This window comes from Myotis yumanensis, unplaced genomic scaffold (genome assembly GCF_028538775.1).
Source record: "Myotis yumanensis isolate MYYU_CA2020_CCGP unplaced genomic scaffold, mMyoYum1.0.hap1 SCAF_16, whole genome shotgun sequence".
In the NCBI taxonomy this organism is placed as follows: domain Eukaryota; kingdom Metazoa; phylum Chordata; class Mammalia; order Chiroptera; family Vespertilionidae; genus Myotis; species Myotis yumanensis.
In genome coordinates, this window is record NW_027223767.1 from 53055230 (window position 1) to 53068412 (window position 13183).

The 13183-nt window shown below is 70.2% G+C and overlaps 3 protein-coding genes across 3 annotated transcripts; 2 read left to right on the plus strand and 1 right to left on the minus strand.

Moving 5' to 3' along the window:
- Positions 1–365: 365 nt before the first annotated feature.
- Positions 366–2528, minus strand: CENPX (centromere protein X). The gene is made up of 5 exons (XM_070393357.1): positions 2462–2528; positions 1202–1253; positions 999–1052; positions 801–889; positions 366–696 (listed from the first exon to the last, which is right to left on the minus strand). Exons 1-5 carry the CDS (start codon positions 2489–2491, stop codon positions 682–684), a joined length of 240 nt encoding a protein of 79 aa, XP_070249458.1. The 5' UTR covers positions 2492–2528; the 3' UTR covers positions 366–681.
- Positions 2326–9961, plus strand: LRRC45 (leucine rich repeat containing 45). The gene is made up of 17 exons (XM_070393354.1): positions 2326–3273; positions 3726–3787; positions 4156–4226; positions 4496–4674; positions 4850–4978; positions 5775–5887; positions 6172–6230; positions 6497–6574; positions 6836–6971; positions 7057–7134; positions 7361–7472; positions 7574–7644; positions 8063–8155; positions 8316–8408; positions 8826–8999; positions 9065–9212; positions 9415–9961. The coding sequence occupies exons 1-17, from the start codon at positions 3054–3056 to the stop codon at positions 9609–9611; spliced, it is 2013 nt and encodes a 670-aa protein (XP_070249455.1). The 5' UTR covers positions 2326–3053; the 3' UTR covers positions 9612–9961.
- Positions 9962–10538: 577 nt separating this feature from the next.
- RAC3 (Rac family small GTPase 3) lies at positions 10539–12514 on the plus strand. The gene is made up of 6 exons (XM_070393356.1): positions 10539–10616; positions 11035–11106; positions 11174–11291; positions 11399–11461; positions 12057–12216; positions 12294–12514. The coding sequence occupies exons 1-6, from the start codon at positions 10582–10584 to the stop codon at positions 12422–12424; spliced, it is 579 nt and encodes a 192-aa protein (XP_070249457.1). The 5' UTR covers positions 10539–10581; the 3' UTR covers positions 12425–12514.
- The last annotated feature ends 669 nt before the right edge of the window (positions 12515–13183 follow it).

Here is a 13183-nt window from a genome sequence, read left to right on the forward strand (position 1 = left end):
GAGTTCAGGCGGGCGGGGGATGAGGTTGCCGGTGTCGGGGCCCGAAAGGCCCATGAGCATCCCAAGCAGCCAGACCTCAGCCCTGCTTCTAGCGATTGCACACAGCAGTCTCTCGGGTAGGCATGGCCTGAGGCTGACCTGCTGGTCCCTGGCACTGCCCAGGCAGCTGGTCTTCAGGCCCCTCCCCCCGCCCCCCAGCATCTCCACCAGCAGGCCCTGCCCACACCCACATTCCCTGTCGGAGGCAGGGGTGAGCCCCCCCACCCCCGCCCCCCCGCCGGCCAGGAGCGTGCGTCCTGCCAGGATGGAGGGTCGGCTTTGCGGCTGCTTGACTTGGGAGATGAATGGCAGCGGGAGGCTTTGCCTGGGAGAATGGCCTTGATTTATTGCTGCTGCTGTGAGAACAAGTTTACGGCTCCGGGAGGCGTCTGGGAGCAGCGCACGGGGAGGAGGTGCACTGCTCTGATGTCATGCAGGACTGCACGCCCCGCTTCTGCCGCCACAGCCTGGTCCCCACAGCGACCCCTCAGCGGCATCCAGGCCCTCAGCAGGGCAGACGGAGCGCCCGGGGGACAACAGTGCATGGCCTGGGCCCTTCCTGTCTGAAGCCAGAAGCCACAGAAGACATGGGCGCTGGGCTGGTCGGAGCTGGACAGGTGGCCTCAGTGCGGGTGGGAGCCCCTAGAAGTCCAGAAGCTGTGGGGGGAGAGCGCTCAGCCTGCTGGGCGTCAGCCCACCCCCAGCCCTCAGCTCGCCCTCCTCTCGGGCGGGAAGCAGGCAGAAGCCCCGGGCCCACCTACCAGCTGTGGCAGCACCTTCTCCAGCTGTTCCACGTCCACACAGGGCAGGTCCTCCGCCTGGGCCTGCCTGATGCTGCGGACGGTCGCCTCTGCCGGGACAGGAGGGAAGTGAGCTGCGGAGCCAGCAGCTCAGGAGGCCTCAAGGCCACGTGTGGGCAAAGGGGAGACGTGCAGGCAGGACCAGGAGAACAGGCTCACCCACGACTAAGACCTTGAGCAGCTCCGCTACGAGCAGCAGCGCGTCCCCGCTGACTGCAAGGTGGAGGGAGCAGGTCACCAGAGCGCCCTCTCCTACCGCCCTGGCCAGGGGATGCTGCCCTGCACACCCCCACTTCCTCCCAGGCCCCTGCAGAGCCAGCGCAGCCCCCACTGCCCTTCCCGCCCCAGGCTGGTGCCCCCACCTTTGGTCTTGTCGTCCTTGAAGTGCAGGTGCAGCAGCTTGCTCACCAGTTCCTGGGGGACCAACAGGACAGTGACTCTGGCCCCCCCCCAACCCGATACCACAGGCCCCGCGGGCAGGTAGTTGTGGATGGGAAGGTGTGATTTCTGGCCTCTCCCAGGGTGGGGACTGGGTGGTGGGCAGGTGGGAGCAGCCCAGGTGCCAGCCGCCCCTCTGGGGCGCGTTTCCAGGAATCCTGGGCAGCCTCGTGCTCCCCCCACCCCCACCCCGGCCCGAGAACGTGCTCCCTGTGGGCCCCTTCACAGGTCTGCCCACCGGCGGGGCCCAAGCCCAAGGGTAGGAAGCCAGCACTGGGCAGCAGTGAGCGGAGCCTGGTGCCCCCTGCTGGTCCCTGCTGCCACCAGGGCGGGCCCAGACCCCCAGGAAGAGCCGATCCGCCCCCTGTGGACGGGCTGCGCAGGGAGTTTCCCCAACGAGAAAGGGGCAGGAACTGGAGGACCGGTGGACCTGGGGTGATGCGCTCACCTCCGCCCGGTCAGGCGGGCACCACAGCCCTCCTCCCTCCCTGGGAAGAGCCTGCTCGGGGCCCTTGGGGAGGCCCCAGGGCTGTCCAGGCGGGTGCGATGGAGGACCGCCCCGGGCCGCCTCCACCTGCCACGAGGGGCTCTCGGCCACCTGCTGGTCACCTGCCTCGGCGACTAACGCCTGGGCCAGGGCAGCCCCCCTGCTCGGTAAGGCTGGAGCCGCCCTGGGGCCGCGGGGGCGAGGAAGGCTCACGGGCAGAGGCCCCGGGCGCACCTTCCCGGTCGAGGGCTCGGAGCAGAGCAGGACCGGCGCCCGCTCCCCGTCGCCGGGGGCGCTGAGGTTTGAGGGGTGAGCCTGTCGGCTGCAGGTCGCGGTGCCTGGCTGTGCCAGGGGCTAAGGAAGCGCGGGTGGCGCCCCAACACCAGGCCGAGCTGCGACGGGGCCTCGGCTCCGGGGAGACGGAAGCGCAGGGAGCAGCGAGGGGCGGCCGGGGCTGCGGGGATCTGCGCTCCACGCCCAGCGGTTCAGGCCAAGTCCCGCCGGGTCCCCACCGTCAGGGCGGACCCCCGGTACTGGGTCCTCGACTGCGGAGGCGGGGCCTGGGGTCGCTGTGCCTCACCCCGGCCGCCGGGAGGGGAGCCGCGAGGGGCGCACAGGCTGGGGTCGCGGCTTGGTTCTGGGGATGCGCCCGCCCTAAGAGGGTGCCTCCTGACCCGACCCCACGCCCCCCTCTCACCTTCCGGAAGCAGGCGCTGGTTCCCTCCATGACCGCCACCGCAGCGTGCGCTCCTCGGAGCCCCGCCCTCGCGCTCCCAGCCAATGAGCTGGGAGCGTGCCCCACTTTAGCCCCACCCACATGCATCCAGCCAATCACACCAGAGCGCGCCCTCCTAAGCCCCGCCCTCGTCCCCTTCCATTGGCTCGGAGCGCGTTGCCTCGATTTCGGGCTGGCGTCCCAGCGCGCGCCCGCCCCTTCTCCCTCATTGGCCAGTGATGAGCACCCTTTCTCCGCAAAGCCTTTTGGGAGTTGTAGTTCCTCCAGCCGTTCCCGGCGCACCCTGCTCTTCCTGGATACTGAGGCGCCGCGGGGGTCGCGCAGTGCGCGGCGCGAAGTCTGGGGTCCCGTGTTCGGGTGACGCCCGGCCCGGCCCTGCTACGGGAGGGCCGGGACCCGAGGCCCCGGGCCGGCCGCATGCCACCCCTGCCCATCTGGGGCCCCCCACCTGTACAGCCCATTCGTTGTACCCCTGGGAGCTGGCCCCGACTCTGAAGACGGTGGGGCCTGGCTCCCGCGGCGCGCGGAGGCGCCCCGCCGGCTGCCCAGGGACATGGAGGAGTTCCTGCGCTCCTACAGCCGGCTGTGCAGGGAGAGGGGCGCCGAGCCTCAGGAGACCGTGCTGCAGCGACTGCACGAGCTGCCGCGGGGCCGGCTGGACCTGGCCACGCAGAGCCTGACCCTGGACACCTGCCGGGCGCTGGGCGCGCTGCTGCCCAAGGAGGCCCAGCTGACGGAGTTGGTCCTGAGCGACTGCATGCTGAGCGAGGAAGGTGGGCGGCGGGCCGGGCAGCCTGAGCCCTGAGCCTTGGCGGCCTCCCTCTGTCCCGCCGCTCCATGGCCGCACGCGCCCGGCCCTCTGTCCCAATAGAGACTCCATCCCCCATGTCCCGGGAGGTTCCTCCTCTTGGGCCCTGGAGTTAGAGCAGGCAGCGAGGTCCCTTCTGCAAGCTCGGGGGAGAGGGCATTGCTCTTTGTAACCAAGAAGCCTTAGGAGAGTCCAGGGTGCTGGTGGGCACGGGCGTTGGCGGCCTGGCTGCATGCTGGGCAGAGGTGGTCGGTATTTCAAACCTGTCACAGGACGGGGCTCCTGGCCAATGGCCTGAACCTGACCGGTGGGGGGCCGCCGGGACTGGCTTCCCTCCCAGGAGTCTGGGGAGGTGTCCCAAGATGGGGCCCATCCAGGGCCCCAGGGGCCGAGAGTGACTGCCCTGCCCCCTTACAGGGGCCACACTGCTGCTCCAGGGGCTGTGTGCCAACACCATCCTACGGCTCCTGGATCTGAAGGTGAGGGGCCTGCCGAGGGGGAGGAAGTGGGTGCCCCGGCGACCTGGGGTCTGGGCGGTGGCCGGAGACTGTCTGTGAGAACTGTTGGCACCCAGCGTCACTGTGTCCTGGGGGTCCTGGGCGAGTGTGTGTGTGTACACGTGTGTGTGTGCGCGCGCGCGCATGTGTGTGTGTGTGCACATGTGTGTGTGTGTTCTGAGGGTGGGAATGTGAGTTCCAGAGGGTCCCCATAAGCAAACCAAACAAACCGGCCCCAGGTGGCCCACTGCGGGCAGGGAGCCGAGCCTGGCCTCCCCCACGGCCTGACCAGGGCCCTGTGGGTTGTGCACGGCCCGGACAACGGGTCTGCCTCTTCCTGTCTGACCCAGGGCAACAACCTTCAGGCCAAAGGGGCTGAGGCTCTGGGCAAACTCCTCCGACAGAACAAGTCCATTCAGAGGTAAGGTGCCGCCCGGCCCCCCGCCCTCTTCCCCGGCCCCCCATTTCTCTGCACCGGTTAGGGCTGGCCCCAGAGTACTGGGTTCTGCTCCTGAGGGTTCAGACCTTCCAGCCGGTTGCCCCTGTTTCCCGTCCATCTGTGGGGATTAGGTGGGTACAGGTTCCACACGTGGCTCCAGACTTCCCGCCAGAGACGCTCGGGCCTGCCCCCCCCCCCCCCCGAGTCCCAGGGACCCCATGGGAGCAGGTGCTCCTCAACCCTTCCCGCAGCCTCACCCTGGAGTGGAACAACCTGGGTGCCTGGGAAGATGCCTTCGCCACCTTCTGCCGGGCGCTGGCGGGCAACCTCACCCTGCGGCAGCTGGACCTTCGCAACAACCAGATCAGCCACCAGGGCGCGGAGGAGCTGGCCCTGGCCCTGAAGGGCAACACCAGCCTCCAGCAGCTGGGTGAGGCCCGGCGGCCGGCTCCCCGCCCTCCCGCCACTTCTCTTGTCCTGTCCCGGGGGCCGAGGGCTGGGGTCAGGAGGCTGGGGGAGCCACGCTGGGCTCCTGCCTGTTGGTGATGCCCCAGAGGAAGCATCCTGGCCAGGCCGGCTCCCCAGGTGACGAGGTTTCCTCCCAGACCTGCGCTGGAATAACATCGGCCTCCTGGGTGGCCGGGCCCTGGTGAGCTGTCTTCCCAGCAACAGAACCCTGTGGAGGCTGGAGCTGGCCGGGAACAACGTCCCCAGCGACGTCCTCAGAGCCGTGGGTACGGGCGCCCTGTTTGGAGCTGTTGGACCATAAAGTGCCCGAGGCCCCGTCTCCGAGGGAGGGGCTGTCCCTAGATTAAAAAGGGAACGAGAGCCGCTCCTGGAACCTGCTCATTTGGTTCTTAGATCCCCCCAAGGGCGGTCACCCATTTCACAGATGAGGAAGCTGAGGCAGTGTGGCCCCGGGCCTTGCTTGCCCTGACGGCCGAGCTGCTGCCTCGGGTGGCACCCCTGAGTTCATGGCCGCCAGGCCCGAGCCACGGCCTCCACGGCCCTTTCCCGTCAGCGATGCTGGCTCCTCGGCCCAGGCCCAGCAGAGTGCCCCGCCCTTCCCTGAGGCTCCTCGTCCTGCCAGCCATCAGGGGCCCACACTCGGCTGGAACCCCGCACAGCTCTCCTCCTCCTGCTGGGGCTGCCTGGCCCGTGTCACCTCTGGCTCCTTCATTCTGGGCCTGCCTCTGGGTCACCCCGGCTGTTCTCATTAATCCTGGCTGGTCCCTCTCCAAATGCTGCCCAGGTCTTTCCAGAACACAGGAGCTCACGACTTAAAAGTCACACCGTGGCCTTTGACCTTGGGGACGGAGGGCACACGCCTCTCTCCGTGTGTGCCCCCCACCCCATGTCTGGCGCCCCCCACACCCACGCTGAACCCTTCAGCCCCCAGTGCCCTGGGTGTCTGCATGGTTATGGGTGAGCCATTGCCACGCACAGGCCTGGTCCTCGGGCTGCTGGCTTCTGAGCTCGGGCCGGCCTGAGCAGCCAGCCCCTGGTGGGTAACTCGGCGCCTCCCGACAGAGCAAGCCATGGACCACAACCAGGACCGGGAGGCCACCGTCCGGGAGAACCGGGCCCGCACCCGTGTGCTCAGCAAGGAGGTGCGGCACCTGCGGGAAGAGAAGTCCAAGCAGGTGAGCACGGTGCCGCCTGACACAGCCCCGGCCCGGCCTGGCTGCGTGGTGGAAGGCCCTCCTGGTCCCGGCCCCGGCCCCGCCACCTTCCCTTCCTCTGGGCTTGGACCCTCTCCGGTGGCCGACACCAGGCCCTGGCGCTGCTCCCCTGGTCTGACCCTCTGGCCGGGTGAGCCGGTTCCCCTGTGCGGGACCTACTCCCCCTCCGCAGTCCTGCGCCTGGTGGGGTCCCCTCCTTTCCACCGAGCCCGGCCCTGACGGGGCTCTGGCGTCTCTGTCCCCAGTTTCTGGACTTAATGCAGACCATCGATAAGCAGCGGGAGGAGATGGCCAAGAGCAGCCGGTGAGCTGGGCTCAGCTGGGACGCCCAGGGGTCGGTCGTGCCTCTGACCTGGGGGTGGCCTAGCCTGAGCCTCGTCACCTGCTCACAAGTGAGGTCGTGGCGTGTGCTCCAACGACATTGGCTCGAGGGTACAGGCAGCGTGGCGCTCCCCAGCCCAGTGCCTGGGATGTGGTGGGAGCAGGAGAAAGGACGCTGCCCCAGGGCCCGGGGCTGGGGGGGCTGGGGGGCTGGCCTCTGGGTTCCTGACCCCCCCCCTCTGCCCGAAGGGTGTCGGCAGCGCGCGTGGGACAGCTTCAGGAGGCCCTGGACGAGAGGCACTCCATCATCAACGCACTCAAGGCCAAGTGAGTGGCGGGAGGGCAGGCGGTGGGAGGGAGGCTCCGGAACGCTGTAGAGACAGGCCCACGGGACAGAGGAGGGGGTGCAGACACGGACCCGAGTTCCTGTGCAAAAGGTGGGAAACGGCTTGGTGGTAACCCCGGAAGGCTGCTTGGAGGAGGTGAATAGGGCCTGGCGAAAGTGAGGACAGGACGGGAGGTTTTTGTAAGGCGGAGGTGAGGCCGGGGCGGGGCTCATGGAGGGGGCGGGACTTGTCCCCCTTGCAGGCTGCAGATGACCGAGGCCGCCCTGGCGCTGTGGGAGCAGAAGGCCCAGGACCTGGGGGAGCTCCTGGCCACGGCGGGGCAGGAGCAGCAGAGCCTGGCACAGAAGCTGGCCAAGGAGCACAGGCTGGAGCAGCAGGTGGGTGGGCAGGGGGCGGTGTAGGCGCAGGCGGGACGTGGTGGCAGGTGGCCAACCAGAGGTGCCCTTCCCCTCTCACCCCTAGGAAGCTGCAGAGCGGGAGTCTAAACTGCTCCGAGACCTGTCTGCTGCCAACGAGAAGAACCTGCTTCTGCGGAACCAGGTAGAGGGGTGCGGGCAGGTAGGGGGGTGCGGGCAGGTAGGGGGGTGCGGGGCCAGGTAGAGGGGTGCGGGCAGGTAGGGGGGTGCGGGCAGGTAGGGGGGTGCGGGGCCAGGTAGGGGGGTGCGGGGCCAGGTAGAGGGGTGCGGCCAGGTAGGGGGGTGCGGGGCCCGGCCCCAGGGAGTGCAGGGCTGGGCGGAGCGTCCCCTCCACGGAGCTGGCTTTCCAGGTGGGCGAGCTGGAGCGGAAAGTGAAGTCGCAGCAGGACCAGCTGTTCCTGACCAAGCAGGAGCTGACCAACACGGCGGCCGAGCTGAAGATGCGGGCCGTGCAGGCCGAGGGTGGGCACCGGCAGGGCCTGGAGACGGGAGCCCGGGCGGGCAGGTGGAGTCGTGGGAACAAGGGGCCCGAGGAGCCGGCTCACGCCTGCCTTTGCCCCCAGAGCGCCTGGAGCTGGAGAAGAGGAGGTCCCGGCAGAGCCTGGAGGACGCGGAGCAGCTGCGCATCAAGGAGGTGCCTCCTTCGTGGCGTTGTCGGGCCTCATGTTCTCACCATGTCCGCCTGGGGCCTGCAGGCGCCTCAGTGCAGCCTGATGTCCCCACAGCACACCCCTGGCTGGGCTCCCCTCACTCCCTTGGGGTGCTCGGTGGCAGCCTTCCACGTGCCCCAGCAGATGCCAGACCCAGAACCTCCTAACCAGGGCCTAGAGGGACCCCTCCCACACGGGGGGCCACAGCGCAGGCTGCCGTGGGCTCCGTGCCTCCGGGGTGTGGCGCTGGGACGTGCCCTCCATTTCTGCTTCCTGAGACCCTCGGGGCAGCCCCTTGGCAGGAACAGGGTCCCGGAGATCCACCTGCCTCCCAGGGTCAGGGTCCCACGGGGGGAAGGCTGGAGCCAGCCCGACAGTCCTGTCCCGCCTGCACCCGGGCAGGTGGAGCACATGGCGCGCCACCTGGAGGAGAGCGAGCGGGCCCTGCAGGAGCGGGTGCAGAGGCTGGAGGCCGCGCGGCTGTCCCTGGAGGAGGTGAGCACAGGCCGCGCTGGGTGCCCATCTGTGATCTCGGGGACCCACCTGTGAGCCCAGAGGGACTGGGTGAGGGGGCATGGGCGCTCCCTCAGCCATGGAAGCCTCACCTGGTGGGCAGAGCCGGTGGGAGGAGGGCCAGAGGGTCTCTGTGCTGCAGGAGCTGAGCCGAGCGAAGGCGGCGGCCCTCAGTGAGCGCGGCCGGGCCGAGGAGGAGCTCATCAAGGCCAGGAACCAAGTCCGCCTGGAGGAGGTGAGGCCACGGCCCAGGAAGGGCCAGCCCCTGCTCCCAGTGCCCACCTGGAGGCGGGGCCTGAGGCAAGGCCAGGGCTGCAGAGGGAGATGGGGTCAGAGGCAGGGAGAGGAGGGGGGGGGAGCTCCAGGGACGCAGGCGGGGGCAGTCAGAACGGACCCTGTTGCATTGACACCATGTCCAGCCCCAGGTGGGGAAGGAGCTGGGCCATCGGCCGCACGGCCTGGTTGAGCCCGTTTGGATAAAACGCAGTGATGGGCGAAGGTGCGCTGACCACGTTCAAGTGAGAGCTCCCTGGCTGGAGCCGGGTCGCTCCTCACTGCTGCCCGCCGGTCCCTGGGCACGAGCTGGGGCCAAGCCCCCAGGGCCACAGGCAGGCCCCGCGCCCTGCACTCACCCGCCCCTGGGCACCTGCAGCAGCAGCGCCTGGCGCACCTGGAGGAGAAGCTGCGGCTGCTGGCACAGGCGCGGGACGAGGCGCAGGGCACCTGCCTGCAGCAGAAGCAGATGGTGGCGGAGGCCCAGGCGCGGGGCAGCCAGCTCGGCCTGCAGGTGGAGGCGCTGAGGCGGCGCCTGGAGGAGCTGCAGCAGGTAACCGGCCTGCGGGGGCCCCGGGGTGCCTGGCCCCGCCGCCCTCTCACCCACGTGCCTGGCAGGAGCTGAGCAACAAGGACCAGGAAAAGGTGGCGGAGGTGACCAGGGTGCGGGTGGAGCTCCAGGAGCAGAACGGCCGCCTGCAGGCGGAGCTGGCCGCCCAGGAGGCGCTGAAGGAGAAGGTGGCCGCCCTGGAGCGGCAGCTGAGAGGTGAGCCGGCCCCCGCCCCGCCGCGGCCCTGCGGGACCCGGTCTCGCCGGTCCCAGGTCGGAGCGGGGCTGCGTCGAGGTCTGGGCTCTGGGAGGCGCCGATGGGACCGGGGCAAACCCCGCGCGGGGGGCCCAAACCCCGCGTGGCCTCCCTGTGGCCCTCTCCGTGGCTGATGCCCGGCACTGAGCTTCCTCCCCCGCAGTGATGGCGAGTGGCCACCGGGAGGCGCTGCTGGACCGGGAGAGCGAGAACGCCTGCCTCCGCGAGAAGCTGCGGCTCCGGGAGGCGGAGATCGCGCGCATCCGGGAGGAGGAGGCCCAGAGGGCCAGCTTCTTGCAGAGCGCGGTCCTGGCCTACGTGCAGGGGTCCCCCGTGAGGGCCCTGAGCCCCCAGAAGTGAGGGGAGGCGGGGAGACCCCAGGAGCGGCAGGACGGTGGCGCCTGGCCGTGCCGGGCGAGGTGTGCAGCTGGTGCCGAGAAACCAGTGCCAAGACGGTGGGCGCCACGCTCACCCCCGGGCGGCCTGGGCGGTGCGGGGCCTGGGCGGCCAACAGGCGGGAGTGGCCAGCGCCCCTTCCCTGCTCCGCCGCCCCACCCGGACACGTGCGCCTGAGAAAACGTGCGGCGATGGAAGGAAATTCGGGGGGCAGAGCCCTTCCAGCCTCCCCCCTGGCGCCCGCACCGCCTTCCACAGTGTAACCGCGACGGCTGCGGCTGTTCTGGAATAAAGAACTTTTTCACTTTGTGATACATTCTCGCCTCTGGGCCTTCCTTCCACATCAGCCCGCGCCCCCCCCCCCCCCCCCCCCCCCGCTGCCCAGGGTCTCGGGGACGGCCCGGCCCTGCAGGCAAGACCCGGGGGTGCTGCCGGGCGCCCCCTAACCTGCTGCCCTGTGGGGACAGTGAGGGACTGCTCAGACGGGAGGCTGGGCTGCCCCTTGGGGGGGACTGGCGATCGCCCCGCTGCAGGGCGGACAGGCCGGCGAGGGGTCTCCTAGCGGCAGCCACGCGCACACCGACCACCCGCGCACGTGCAGGGGGGTGGGACTCGCCGGCCTGGCTGCCCCTTGGCCGGAGTCGCGGGGCCTCGGGGAGCACCGAACCCGAGGGGGGCGGGGAGGCCTGGGCTCCAGCACAGGCGGGGGAGGGGGCACCGCGTGCTGCCCGCCCCCCACCCCCCTTCTCCGGAAAGCCCGCGCCCCCCGGCGGTCGCGCTCGGCTGTCTCCGCGCCCGACGCTCGGCGGCGCTCGGCTGTCTCCGGCCGCTCGGCTCGGCGCTCGGCGCTCGGCGCTCGGCTCGGGTCCGCGGCCGCTGCGGCGCGGGCATTTCTCCGCAGCTCCCTGGCCCCGCGCCCGCCCGGCCCGCGCCCATGCAGGCCATCAAGTGCGTGGTGGTCGGCGACGGGTGAGTGCGCGCGGCGCGCGGGACGGGCCGGACGGCCGGCATCCTGCCCGGCGGGGCTCGCGGCTGGAGGGTGCGGCCGGGCAGAGGGCGCGGTGGGGCGGGGTCCCGGCTGCCGGGCGAGGCCTCCAGCCAGGCCCACCTGCTGCTCCGGGATCGGGATCGGGACCGGCCGCTGCCGGGCCTGGGGGGCGGGGGCGCCCGGCCTCCCCCGGGCTGCAGCCTTGGCCGGCCCCTCCCTCCCTCCCGCACCCACCGCTCTGCCCGGAGGCCCGCCTCCCGGGTCCTCCTCCCCCAGCCCTAGTCGCGGCGGGTCCCCCGCGCCGGGACCCCCGGCCTGGGGCTCCGCGGGCGGGGCTGCCCTCCGGGGCAGAGGGCCCGGGCGGCCCGGGAGCCATGTGGCCTCGCCCTCCGTCCGCAGCGCCGTGGGGAAGACCTGCCTGCTGATCAGCTACACGACCAACGCCTTCCCGGGAGAGTACATCCCCACCGTGTGAGTGCGGGGCGGGCGGGGCCCGGCCGGAGGGGGGCACGGGCCGACGCTCCCTCCGTCCCTGCAGCTTCGACAACTACTCGGCCAACGTGATGGTGGACGGGAAGCCGGTGAACCTGGGGCTGTGGGACACGGCCGGGCAGGAAGACTACGACCGGCTGCGGCCGCTCTCCTACCCGCAAACCGTAGGTGGTGACGGGCAGCCGGGTGGCTGGGGGGCCCCGAGGTGCTGGGGGGGGACACAGGGGCCTCCTGGGCCCCGTCCACCGGGCCCTCCTTCCTTCCTCCCAAGGACGTCTTCCTGATCTGCTTCTCCTTGGTGAGCCCGGCCTCCTTCGAGAACGTCCGAGCCAAGGTAGGGCAAGGCGGCCGGGGGCCTGTCCGAGGGGAGGGGGCCCGGGGACCTGCTCCGACGGGACGGGCTGAGGGTCCTCTGGAGAGAGAGGAGGTGCCCTTTGGCTCGGCGTGGGGTTCCCCGGGCTGGGGGCCGAGGGTACAGCTGGGCAGGGTGGCGAGCGAGGCTCTCAGAGAAGGGAAGGGCCCCGGCTGGGAGCCCCTAACAGGCCTGGAAGCTTCCGGCTGGGGATTTTAAAAAATATATATTTTTATTGATGTCAGAGAGGAAGAGAGAGGGGGAGAGAGAGAAACATCAATGATGAGAGAATCGTTGTTCGGCTGCCTCCTGGACGTGCCTTACTGGGGATCGAGCAGCCCGGGCCTGTGCCCTGACTGGAATCGAACCCCGAACCCTTCAGTCCACAGGCTGACACCCTATCCACTGAGCCACACCAGCCAGGGCCTGGCTGGGAGTTCTTGTCCCCCATCAAACCTAGTGTCACCCGTGAAGCAGGAAGGGCTCAGTGTGGGTCTCGGGGCGCCGTGGCCTGCCTGTCGGGGACGGGCTGGGGGAGAAGCCCCTGAGGGGTAGGGTCAGAGCTCCGTCCCCACAGTGGTACCCGGAGGTGCGGCACCACTGCCCCCACACGCCCATCCTCCTGGTGGGCACCAAGCTGGACCTCCGGGACGACAAAGACACCATCGAGCGGCTGCGGGACAAGAAGCTGGCGCCCATCACCTACCCGCAGGGCCTGGCCATGGCCCGGGAGATCGGTGAGTGGGCTTGGCCGGGCCATCGCCGCCGGCTCGCACCCGCCCTCCCCCTCACTCTCCTCTCCCCGGCGCCCCAGGCTCAGTCAAGTACCTGGAGTGCTCCGCCCTGACCCAGCGCGGCCTGAAGACGGTGTTCGACGAGGCCATCCGGGCAGTGCTGTGCCCGCCCCCGGTCAAGAAGCCGGGGAAGAAGTGCACGGTCTTCTAGCCCAGCCCGGGGACGGCCCCACCCCTGCCGTGTCTGCTGTCGTGTTGAGCTGTCCTGTGTCTGAGTCTGTGGGGGGTACGGAGGGTGGGGAAGGGCTAGAAGCATGGGGTGGGCTGGGGGGGGGGGTTCAGCCACGCTGCCTCCTCCGTGGGGCACGGCTCCAGCCTGCCCTGGCCCGCGGACGGCTGGGAGGGAGCAGGGTCTCCCTCAGGCTGCAGGGCAGCCCCAGGATGGACTTTCGGGGGGGGGGGGGTTCTGTTTCTGCACCGGGGAGGGCGGCCCCTTATTTTATACAATAAACGTTCTCCAGCAACTCCTGCCTCTAACCACCAGCCCTGGTGCAGGGGGTGAGCCTGCTCCCACACCCCAACCCAAAGCAGGCGGCCCAGAGGGAGTGGGAGCCAGTGGATTTAGCCCCGGCCCAGGGCAGAAAGCCCGGTGCTGGCATGGGCCCCTGGGAGGGGCACACAGAGGCTCAAGGTGTAGGGGGGCAGTCAGCAGTCAGGCCGTGGAGCCCTGTTTGTGTGGGCCCCTCCCCACGGCCCCCCCTCTCCGCCCAGGCTGGCGCATCAGGCGCTGAGTCTGCGAGAAGTCAGGAGGGAGGGCATCCAGGCTGAGGACCCAGGCAAAGGCGCAGAGGTCAGCACAGCGAGGTGGGGAGGGGCCGCCAGTGGGCCGTGGGGCACGCAGGTCGGAGAGGGTGGGGGATGAGACCCGGAGCCATGGTCCAGGGACCCGGACTTCACCCCCAGGCCACGG

Bases quoted from the DNA above. Each gene is read 5' to 3' on its own strand.
- CENPX (XM_070393357.1), bottom strand. From the start codon at position 2,491: ATGGAGGGAACCAGCGCCTGCTTCCGGAAG. The intron at 1,053-1,201 runs GTGGGGGCACCA...TCCACCTTGCAG, and splicing joins CAAGGACGACAAGACCAAAG to TCAGCGGGGACGCGCTGCTG. The intron at 890-998 runs GTGAGCCTGTTC...CTGTCCCGGCAG, and splicing joins GCTCAAGGTCTTAGTCGTGG to AGGCGACCGTCCGCAGCATC.
- LRRC45 (XM_070393354.1), top strand. From the start codon at position 3,054: ATGGAGGAGTTCCTGCGCTCCTACAGCCGGCTGTGCAGGGAGAGGGGC. The intron at 3,274-3,725 runs GTGGGCGGCGGG...GCCCCCTTACAG, and splicing joins CTGCATGCTGAGCGAGGAAG to GGGCCACACTGCTGCTCCAG. The intron at 4,675-4,849 runs GTGAGGCCCGGC...GTTTCCTCCCAG, and splicing joins CACCAGCCTCCAGCAGCTGG to ACCTGCGCTGGAATAACATC.
- RAC3 (XM_070393356.1), top strand. From the start codon at position 10,582: ATGCAGGCCATCAAGTGCGTGGTGGTCGGCGACGG. The intron at 11,107-11,173 runs GTGAGTGCGGGG...CCGTCCCTGCAG, and splicing joins GGAGAGTACATCCCCACCGT to CTTCGACAACTACTCGGCCA. The intron at 12,217-12,293 runs GTGAGTGGGCTT...CCGGCGCCCCAG, and splicing joins GGCCATGGCCCGGGAGATCG to GCTCAGTCAAGTACCTGGAG.